Source organism: Neodiprion pinetum, chromosome 2, assembly GCF_021155775.2.
Source record: "Neodiprion pinetum isolate iyNeoPine1 chromosome 2, iyNeoPine1.2, whole genome shotgun sequence".
NCBI classification, from domain to species: Eukaryota; Metazoa; Arthropoda; class Insecta; order Hymenoptera; family Diprionidae; genus Neodiprion; species Neodiprion pinetum.
In genome coordinates, this window is record NC_060233.1 from 31,051,751 (window position 1) to 31,063,132 (window position 11,382).

General features: G+C 37.6%; 2 protein-coding genes across 3 annotated transcripts; one reads left to right on the plus strand and one right to left on the minus strand.

Annotated features, from left to right (window-relative positions):
* Positions 1 to 1,287: 1,287 nt before the first annotated feature.
* On the minus strand, positions 1,288 to 7,945 carry LOC124212799 (uncharacterized). 2 transcript variants are annotated; one of them, XM_046613263.2, is made up of 6 exons: positions 7,666 to 7,945; positions 5,021 to 6,240; positions 4,787 to 4,846; positions 2,692 to 2,922; positions 2,426 to 2,554; positions 1,288 to 2,045 (listed from the first exon to the last, which is right to left on the minus strand). In XM_046613263.2, coding segments are annotated over exons 1-6 (1,803 nt in total). In that variant the 5' UTR covers positions 7,668 to 7,945; the 3' UTR covers positions 1,288 to 1,884. The 2 variants fall into 2 exon arrangements, with proteins under 2 accessions (XP_046469219.1, XP_046469218.1); XM_046613262.2 differs by having other exon boundaries at positions 2,393 to 2,554.
* Positions 7,946 to 9,925: 1,980 nt separating this feature from the next.
* On the plus strand, positions 9,926 to 10,963 carry vnc (GNAT family N-acetyltransferase vnc). Its single transcript, XM_046613269.2, has one exon. The coding sequence runs from the start codon at positions 10,143 to 10,145 to the stop codon at positions 10,701 to 10,703; it is 561 nt and encodes a 186-aa protein (XP_046469225.1). The 5' UTR covers positions 9,926 to 10,142; the 3' UTR covers positions 10,704 to 10,963.
* Positions 10,964 to 11,382: the final 419 nt, after the last annotated feature.

Here is an 11,382-nt window from a genome sequence, read left to right on the forward strand (position 1 = left end):
GCTGTTCGGTTAAATCGTATTGTAAGATTGAATTGCAAAGTAACACGAGAGCCAGGGGGAATTTCCGAATGGAAAGCACCCAAACAATTGATAACAAGTTTCTATCGCTTTGCGGTATGCATGATTGTTGTTTATAATTTTACGTTGTTATTAGCAAAGTCTTTGCAATAAAAAGTAGTGAAATTACTTCGTGCAATTGTGCAGAGCAATATTAGCCGTTGCGTACTGAAAAAATAGCTGTACTGTAGATACGGCTTTTATTATTTTCTCACCCGTTGTTTCTCAATTTTCTGTTTACTTTAAACTCATTTGACGATTTTCTTACATTAGCCCTAACAATCGGACTAAGTAATTTTAACGTCATTTTTAGCCCAAACAGGCTTTCGTGTACTTGTGTACCAAAAGTATTTTTACCAGACGAGTGGCGTCCTTTCGATATCGCGGGGAAACGGGAAACTGTGTTCTGTTGAATAACACCATTTTTATTCCTTTTTATCACTACGTTTACGGCTACTACCTTGAACCAATTATCTTTGAATGAACCGCTGTTACTGTGCTTGATATAAATTTTTATTCAAATAATTAATAACCTTTTAACTATTATTCAATAATCTATCACCGTTTTATTAGAAACTAAGACACTATTAAGCAGTTCATCTCGCGTCCAGTCGCCTCCTAGCACTCAGAGCCACCCGCGAAACCTGAAATAATCCTGATAGACTAAAAGTTAGTGACAAACCTTATTCCAGAAGCTCATTCCCACTCTGATATAATCGTCAATTCGAAGATTTTCAAGAGAGGAAATTTCAGCGTTGATCTAACGAGAAGGTAAATCGTGTTTAGGGGTTCATTCGAGACTTAGAATTAAATTGGGTTGCATGTTGGTTTTTCTTCAAACAACCAATTTATTACAAGACATTATAATTCGATAAATAATAAGCCGAATTATAATGCGATAGATCATAAACCGAGTTATAATTCGTGAAACTCGTAAAAATTCGCATTTCATTGTACGCTTGTGAAACTTGTATACCAAAAAAATACAAGGCAAAATTATTTTGTGTTTAACTGCACGTAATTACGACCAGTTGTTAGTATCAAGTGTGTCCGAAAAATAATTGCTGTTGTTACCATCAGTAATTATCGTAACAGTACTGCGAAGAAGTTATTATTCATCTTTTATAAAACTGTTATCCAATAATCTGTGTAGCTACATTCATCGATACAGGGAATTGCGGGCGGTATGTATGATTTTGGGAAAGGATTTCAAATAATAAGACATATGAGAAGTTTGGAACTTATGTATGTATGTACGTATGCATATCAATAAACATAGGTATATATTAAGATAGTATATACGTATGCGGATATATACACATATATCTAGAAAAATGCACATTTCCATACACGTTCACACATAATGTGCACCTACTTCACGATCTTAAAATTTAATAAATTCTCTTGATATAATACGTATAATAAGGAAGTATAAGAAAACATTTAATTTGATCTATCATGTACCGATAAATTTAATTACCTGTATATATGTCGCCTGTTCGCGGTTTGATGTTTTCATTCAGCACTCATCCTAAAGTCGCGAGGTCAATAATGTACGGTTTTTTCATATTTTTTGCCTGATAGTAATTGAAATAGAATTTTAGTTTCTGTTGCTTCTTGTTTTAATATAATGTTCCAATCTACCATTTCGGATCAGACCATTGTCTCTTCTTTTTTTCACTTCCTATTTTTATAATTTGTTTTCATCATTTGAAATCATTTTTCCTTTTGTTTGCTATTACTGATTGCGAGAATTCCCGCAATAATCAACAATATGATCACAATATATTGTTATTGCATATACATTTTTTTATGTATATATTCGTTTTAATAACCGTTTTGGTGCCTGTAACCACTACCACTTCCGCTACCACCACCACCACCTCCGCTATAACTGCTGCTCCCGTTATTGTGACCGTAGCTACCTCCCCCACTGGCATTGCTGGTATAGCTGTTATGACCGAATGATTTACTGCCGTAGCTCCCACCTGGAATAGTTAAACGAATGATCGGTCGTTAATAATTTGACCTTTTCATTGTCGAGGAACACAGCTTTCAGTGTTGACATTTCTAAATTTTTCAGCAAGTCGACTTCCAAATTGAAAGACATTACTCTCGTGTTTTAATTTGTGTCAATTACTGAAAAAATATTTTTATATAAAAATTTACTGCAGCGCACTATTAATTTGTATACACTTGTGTATTCATTCACACGCGTCTATAACATCTAGTAATCTAACATAAGTGAACAATTTTAAGGTTTTGTCAATGATTTAATTTTACACTTTGCGTATGAAAATTGGTAATTAATCACAGAATGAAAGAGCGAATGTACCTCCTCCACTACTCCATTTCCCTGATCTGTCACCTGTATTACTGCCACGATCAAATCTGCCTCCTCTATCTCCACCGTCGCGACCACCGCGCGAACCTCGCGATCCGCCTCCACCACGACCTCCCGAACTACCACCTCCGCTACGACCTCCGAATCTTCCCCCTGTTGAATGAATGAAAATATGTTTCAACAGTTATCGTCAAGTTTGTATGTCTTGTAATTGGCAGAAAATGGGAGCTTTGGTTAATCAGAATCTTGCATGATCAAAATTTAATTAACAAATCAGTAGAACGACTCACTTTTATAAACTCCGGGATTTCGTGAAAGCTCATACAGCTTTGGATTGACGACCTGCTTTGCCTCCTCTAGGACTTGGATAAGGTCATTAGCCTTATGCGCATTGCCAGGTGTAAAGAAGGCATATGCTGTACCAGTTCTCTGGGAACGACCAGTGCGACCAATGCGATGTACGTAGTCCTCAGAATTCGAAGGATAGTCCAGATTTATCACAAATTTCACATCTTCGACATCTACATACAAGCTTGTCGGTTACTTCTACATGACATAGTCAAAACCACTTGTTGCTTTGTGGTTCATTATTGTGAAATTTGAAAGACTTTTGCTTTGATTTACCCTTTCTTGATATGAAGTTGACGACCATTTTTTTCATTTTATCGTACTGAACTTACAAAGACTCTTTTCCACGATCTTTAGTTTATAGATCGTATATAATCAAAATAATGGTGGACAAGTAATCGAAGCAGCAACAGGCAAAATTTTAGCATGGCAAAAATAAATGACCACAAAGAGCAAGCTTGTCTTTTATTTACCTGTTCTGCGCTATAGCTGGAAATGTAAAGACATTTTTTGGTTGAATGTACAGGAATCAGAGCTCAGATGGTTCTCACGAAAGTCTCAGTTGACTTTTAGCTCTAGTGTATAAGTCCTAGCGACTTGGTATAGCCACACCCTTCTCTCCCGCACCAAAGTATGGATCTATGATGCTGATCTTAGAAAACGTTTATCTCTTGATATTTGTTTGATTCAATAATACGCTGCAAATATGCACACGTCTCTCTCAATTTTCACCTGAATATTTATTGTGTTCGCACGAACGATATATTTTGCAATGCTACTGTCAAATTCCTCTTCTTACATCCTAAGAAGAAATTAAATGCTGTCGTTTTCTTTCACGAGTTTCGTTTGAAAAAGTTTTACTTCAATTCTTTTCGATTCGATTGTGCCCAAGCATTGCAAAAGATCTGTATCTTAGTGCGAAGGTTCGCAATTAGCCCGAGCGATTAAATTGAATCAATATAATATACCCACGTCTTTCCATGGGTCGATGTCCCCAGTTAAGTGCCCTAGTAATTCCCTATAATCTCTTCCATACTTTGGACCATCATTGGTATAGAGTGAGAGTGTGTAATTCAAGTGGCACGGCAAGCCGAGGCACAGCGTTATGTTAGCTTGTTGCAAGGGGGCGGAGACCAGCAGTCACGCCTCAATCTATTATGTATTTATTCCCAAGCAAGCTCTCCAGAGTTCTTATCATTGATAAAACTCCGTCGCATGTGCCTCTGAAAACATATAGAACAGCATATTACTACCAGACTGACAAGACAGAGCATTAATTAGGGCAAGTTTACCCTATATGGAAACGCCTAACATACACCTAAGAAACCTACCTGCTATCACAAATACTTCTCTGTTTACCACTTTAGACATTGATCAATTATAATCAAGTTTTTACGTAATCACTACGATTTTGTGCAAATTCGCTGTATATAGTAAACTGTATATTTTTTATATAAAATTTCTGTCATCTAGATACATCTGTTTTCTTTCCATCAAGTTTCATCGAAGATCTAACGATCTTACACAAACATGATTGTGTAATCAAAAGGTTCGAAAAGCAAACTACTCAGGAGTTGGTAAAAAATATTTTTATAACAGTAATTGAAGATAAATAAATAGACTGAGGTGTTAAACAGAAAAGTATTTGGAATCAGCCGGCTTAAGCTGTGAACGAAAACGGGTAAACAATTATTACCAAGCTTGCACGTATCTTCTTTGCAGATGCTATATATATATATATATGTATATACGTATATATATGTGTATCTATTATAAGTATATATTAATATCCTGAAAAAATTCATTAAAAAATAGCTACTCCAACATTGTCATCGCACGTCCGTAGTGTGCTACATGTCATTTTAACATCATTCATCACACAGTTGGAGAGAGCACCTGCGTCAATCAGTCTGGCAAATGCCGTCGTCCGTTGCCACGTTCATATTATTGTTATAATACTCAGTTTTGACCAGAGATCAACCATCGCAGCCCGACCCTTACATCTTTTCCAACCTTGTCCTGATCTGATGTACCTACCTAAGCCTCTAGCTGCCACGTCAGTTGCGACTAAAATTGCAGACCTACTGCCCCGGAATTCTAAAAGAAAAGGATGATATAAATATTAAATATATTCCATAACTTCTTATTGCCTACACAGCCAAATGCCACAGATCAAGTTTAAAGGTCAGAAAAAAAATTGCTAACAGAATAAAAATGTGAGACGATGTAAAGATGTGGTACAGAAAAATGTGATAAAAAAATATCACGTACGATTTAAAACATAATCACGTTCTTGTTGACTTTTATCACCGTGAATGCCGATTGCCTGCCATCCAAACCTGTTGATAGCTCTTGTAATGTCGTCAACCTTTCTCTTAGTTTCGACAAAGATAATAGTCTTATTTTCAGGTTCGTTAGAAATTTCTTCAAGGAGCTTCATGAGCTTTCCTTCCTTTTCGTACTCCTCACAAACGTCGACGATTTGAAGTATATTGTGATTAGCAGCGAGCTGAAGAGACCCAATATTAATCTGAATGTAATCTGTCAGAAACTCTTCGGCCAGGTTGCGGACCTCTTTGGGCCATGTGGCAGACCACATGAGAGTCTGTCTGTCGGGTCTGATTTGCTCGACGATTTTCCTAATCTGTGGCTCAAATCCCATGTCAAGCATCCTGTCAGCTTCATCGAGCACAAGATAGGTACACCTGCGGAGATTCGTAGTCCCTCTTTCCAAAAAGTCTATCAATCTCCCCGGAGTTGCAATGCATATCTCAACACCTCTTTCCAGGTCTCTGGCCTGCGGCCCCTTTGGCGCACCTCCAAATATGCAAGTGTTTCGGACTTGAGATGTGCTTCCGAAATCAGCAGCGACCTGCTGAATTTGTTGAGCAAGTTCCCTGGTCGGTGCTAGAACCAGTGCGACAGGTCCGTCGTTGCGCTGAAGACGTGGCTGGTTGTTTATGTGGACAATAGCAGGCAGGATATAGGCAAGTGTTTTTCCCGAGCCAGTTTGAGCGATTCCAACCATGTCGCGGCCGGAGAGTGCAATTGGCCATCCCTGAGCTTGGATTGCAGTGGGTTGGCTGAAGCCTTGTTTGCGAATTTCGTTTAAAACATAGTCAGGGAAGCCACCCTCCTCGAAATATATGTTTGGTCCTGGAATGTTGGATCCTTTTACGGTTATTTCTTTATCTGAACGATATATTTCAACCATGTGCAGACTCCTTCCCAAGACATTGGGGTGTGGCTGGTAAAAGTCCTTGCTGAACGGCTGCAGGGAACTCATGTCCCATCTCGGTTTGCGCAGGCGCTCACCGGGCTGCTTGTTTTTGAATGAATTACCCCCAAATCCATTGTCCCGACCTGTGTCTCTTCCTCCACCTCCTCCACCGCTTCCAAATCGGCCTCCCCCACCGCTGTCTCTACCCCCAAATCTGCTCCCTCCTCTGCTCCCTCCTCGTCTGTCTCCACGATCCCTGTCTCGGAATGACCTGGAATGAATGCTAGGATTAGCATTCGAGTGGTTGATTTTCTTACTTCATACTAATTTAATGCAAAGACTTATTGTAGAAGAATCAAGTGAATATATTGCAGCTAATTTTAAGTAGAAAGTGAAGATTCAAATTAGAATCAAAACAAGGATTAATGAATTGCAAATTATGAACAAATTTTGAACATTTTTTTTACAAACTCAGTTAGGCAAGTAAAAACTGCAAGGGTTCAGATAGTAGAACATTTATTAGAAAATTCAAGAATGAATGAAAAGGATTCAAGGAATGACAATTTTATTTAAGTAACAAAACAAGCGGGCGACGGAAATTTTCAAATTGTAAAACTATGATGAACGATGATTTCACAAGATGCTCTTTATTAATTTCTCAGAAGATAATACGTAATCAAAATGTAGGGCAAAACGAAATAATTTTTGTTTACTGGTGGCATTTCAATCGTATCGTAAATCAAAAATCGCCGTATCACGTGGTTAGATCTGTCGCGAAAAAGTCGAGCTTTCTTCATCATAGAAATAGTGGTTACTTTAATTAATTTATTCCACTCATTGTTTGCTTGTTCTCTTTCTCCTGCATCAGCAGGGCATGCAACCTGTTTAGAAACGAATCATAATCAGGGATGCGTAAGTAATAACTGAATTACAAATATAATACAGGCTACATTTGAGGCCTTTTAAAAGTAACATGGCCGACCCCCCATACAAGCTCAACACGGCACAGGTATAGAGGTTTATGTTTATATTAAAAAAAAATCAATTTATGTTTATGTTACAATGAAAACATGGCATCAATAGGATATTTTTTCCATTCGGTGACATGTTGATTACGCCTAAATAACGGACATTGTAGCTTGTGCGTCGCTAATTGCAAGCTCTGTAAATTTCATGATTGATTTCCTGGCAGTCAAACATCAAGACGGCTAACGAATTAACCAAATTGAGACAATAACAAACATACACGTTCGTGACTATTGTATTCAGTTATATAAGTATTCCGTTCGATGTATGTTTAGAAACATGAAACGTATGTATGTGCATATTCGATTAACCTTGACAGCACTAATGCGGTGTTAACTAGTTGTCAAACAATATTTAGTGTCGACTAGATATTCAATCCCTACGACCGGACTGTGGTGTTGTCTGTAGATTCGGAATTGGAAATGAAGGACTTAAGGATAATTCATCTACTGGCATAAAATCCAATTGGAAAGGAAAAGATCTAAAAAAAATGAGTAAAAAATTGAACGAAACTAACAACGTTGCAGGGATCACGAGGCAGCCATGAATGAAAAATGCAAAATGAATCGCTGTCGCGTACACAGCGAAGCATCTTTGAGGCCTACCATATAGCCGACGATTATCGATAATAAGCTGTAGCCGGGTACTCGATATGCCTAAAAATACTTACATAGTAGTTTAAGTGTAGGTTAAAATGCTGTATCAACTGTTGTATGCGTCGTTGACGCGAAGATGCAAATACAGGTCGACTAAGGCTGAAAAACCGGGAAGCGTCAGCGTAACAAGATAGTCGTTTTACCATCTGGGCAGCGGACACCGGAGGAACACGGAGATACAAAACTCCGGTGGTGAGTCGCAGCACGCATTAGATTTTCTGTGCGCCGCGGTGAAAAATAGTTCCTCTTCTATGCTTCCGTCGTTCGTTGTCGAATTTCTGGACTCCCTCGCGCTTATGCATGTGTTTCCGGCCGGCACGTGATACTGTAACATTAAATATATCTGGATTTGCCGGTTGCTGTTAGCTTACCGTGGATTACAGAGAAAACTTATTGTTTTTTCGGTACCGCGTCGCGCGCATAGGTACCAAGTGAACTTTGGTAAGTCCAACGTTTCCATCTCACGTGTGAATAATTACACGTATAAGAATTATTGCCGAGTCATACGTAGGTATGTCAATGAAAGTGGGGAGAACTCCCGTGCAGAGTTCTGATCGAAATTCAAAATGGCGTATTTTCTGGCGGTACGAGGAGGAGTTCGCTGCGTCGAACTTTCCGTGCATTTCGTTACGTAAATTCACTGCTATAGATCGTTGAGTATTAATAGTGATACCACACCGCGGTATGTCTATAGACTGTAGTCGCTTCAAGCCTATCGTTTTCACCCAGGATAATTAACCAATCGTTAGCAATTATGCGGGATATAGTCCTGGCAGCCTTTTCCGTTATTTCTAGTCTGCTTATTGTATTCGGCCTCGTTCTACTAGGTAAGAAATTTTCATCCCGCTTTTCTATTGACCATTTATATATTTTTTTCCACGAATGCCAAATTTCCGATCTCAGGAATACATCGCAAACCTAACCTAACCTAATCTAACCTCAATAGCGATACTCAAGTACACAGTCCTCATTTCATGGCGCGCATAACTTGTAATATTGTTGACGTCATGCTTTTATTATCATTTTCACAGTTCTGACACGCAATTTTGTACCTCGATATCATAAATTTGTAAGATTCATCGAAATGATTACGTACATTATGATGCGTTTATTGCATTTATGGATGATTTTTTCTCAACTTGGACATAAAATCTTTCCTAACCATAGAGGAATTTAGTTGGTATATCTTTTATCTCCAAGTACATTAATAGTAAAATGTGTCAACAATCATTTTTGTAGGGAGTAAACTGCAAGGTCTATGGTAAAATTGTATCGTGATTTATTATTTTACATGCTTCGAAGCGTTGCAAAATCTGAAAAATGAACGACATCTATCAATATAACAATAGTGCCATCGTAAAGAACAAACAGAATATATAAGACTGGCTCTCCCACATTTTCAATCAAAAATTCAAAATTCAAGTAATGGCAAGAAATAATCACTGTAGATCTAGTTCGTTTTTGTTGATTAATTAACAAAGCCATTGTACAAAGGAGCTGTTTGAAAAAGGTTTTTTTTTTTCTAAATTCGTGGACCAACTCAAATTTCATTTTGTTCCCCTATTGGAACCCATTGTGGTAAATTGCTGCTATTTATACTATTAACAAATGTAAGCTATGTAAGAGTTTTCCCTTTTTTCTTGTCGATTTCCTCAGCCCATCTCATATGCCTACTACTGCCATAGATACATGTCTTAAGCAGGGCATACAGATGCTCAACCAATTTATGTTCATTAACGAGCATATTAGTTACAATAAGCATCATGCGTATTTAAAGATTACTATTTAAAATAACTAATATTGAGTAGTTATGCAGCTCAAAATAATGTTATGAATGTCGGGGAATTTTTTTAAAATGACCGGGAAAATATTGGGATTGTATGGGAATTTGCAAGCCCGTGTTGCTGCACACTCTACGACTTTCATATATCAAATATCATTAACATTATTACATGTTACGTTTCTTAAAATTCCATCGCTCGATAGTCGCTAGCGGTTAAAAGTATTTACAGTATCAAGACTGATTCTTTTTCTCCAAGTGAAAAGTATGTGTGAAAATACTTTTATGTATGACAACAATACTTGTGTGAAATTATATTTTCTAAAATAATTTAGACTCTACCCTTTTTTTCATTTTCAGGCTGGTACTTGGTATGGAAATTCTTCCTGTCAAGGTTCCGTTTTGTTCGTGAGTTGCTTGGTGGCATGAGCGAATCTTCTTCGGTAAACGATTTAAAGAACGGTAGATCACGGATAAAAAAGGTCCGTCGAGACTGAGGACAGTAGATTTCTTCACGATCAAAAGAAGGAAGAAAAAGCAGATCAGACAAGAAAACATTAACTATTTTATTTTTAATACTTGGACTGAAACCACAAAATCTATCCAATAATAATTTAGCCAGGCACGCGATTATTATATCAGGTTCCAAAGTCCATCTCTTCGATCACTGCTCACAATTTGCTGACAGCTGCAAAATATAACAGAAACAAAATGTCAATAAACATACGTTGTGCCACGACGGAGGATTTGCTGAACATGCAGCACTGTAATCTTCAGTGTTTGCCAGAAAATTATCAGATGAAGTACTACCTCTACCACGCTCTCTCTTGGCCACAACTTAGCTACGTTGCGGAGGATGAAAAGCGTCGAATAGTTGGCTATGTACTGGCGAAGATGGAAGAGGACTGTGAGGACAATCCCCATGGGCACATAACTAGCTTGGCTGTAAAGAGGTCACACAGAAGGCTGGGCATTGCTCAGAAGCTGATGAATCAGGCATCAAGAGCGATGGTAGAGTGCTTTGGAGCGAAGTACGTTTCTCTTCACGTTAGGAGAAGCAACAGAGCTGCCTTGAATCTCTACACAAGCAGTCTGCAGTTTGAGGTCTCTGAAGTTGAGCCAAAATATTACGCAGACGGCGAGGACGCTTATGCAATGAAAAGGGACCTAAGCAGTTTTCATCAAGAAAAAAATCATGCGAAGGATAAAATCGCCAAAGACGGAACAGCGCACACCCATTCTGGTGGATGCTGTGATTACGAACACTCTTGAAGAAAGTTTGTCTGGGTATTTGAGACCAGCTACTACCGGTTCTTGAGTCCCTGAATAATTCCAGTTCAAGATTCGTGACGAACCGATGTTACCAACCAATCGTAAAATCATCAGACGTAAATTTTTTTCTGCGCGCAAACATTCGATAGCTGCAACATTATTATTACTATTATTATTATTATTATTATTATTATTATTATTTTATTTAATAGAAGAAAGAATAAATATTATTGAATATACGAAAGTAAACGAAATGTGAACGGAGTATATTATTTTGCGAGTTAGCCTAATTTCATGTACCGCCGGTCAATTTTACAGAACACGTATGTAATATATTTGAAAATACTTACGAATTGATGCTTCATTTACTTAATACGGGTGCAGGTGACGATACTACGAAAACAATGGAATTTTTATAAAATTATTTGCATTCACTAGGGAAACTTGTAATAATTATAATACATTAAAAATATTCGTCTTCAAAAAGGATTATCTTGTCAATTTAAATTTTGTACCCGTGAAATGCCAATGTTATTCGCTCTCTAAATTTGGTTACAAATTCGAGTTTTCGAGAAAAGTAGTCAACAGCTCAAGTATCCTTTGAAATAAATCTAGATTAAATTCACAACTGCTAAAAAGTCATATTATCGATCATTTTACAGAATCACCGAGTACATTA

Bases quoted from the DNA above. Each gene is read 5' to 3' on its own strand.
- LOC124212799 (XM_046613262.2), bottom strand. The intron at 2,923-4,786 runs GTAGGTACATCA...GCTTGTATGTAG, and splicing joins CGTGGCAGCTAGAGGCTTAG to ATGTCGAAGATGTGAAATTT. The intron at 2,046-2,392 runs GTACATTCGCTC...TAACTATTCCAG, and splicing joins GAAATGGAGTAGTGGAGGAG to GTGGGAGCTACGGCAGTAAA.
- vnc (XM_046613269.2), top strand. From the start codon at position 10,143: ATGTCAATAAACATACGTTGTGCCACGACGGAGGATTTGCTGAACATG.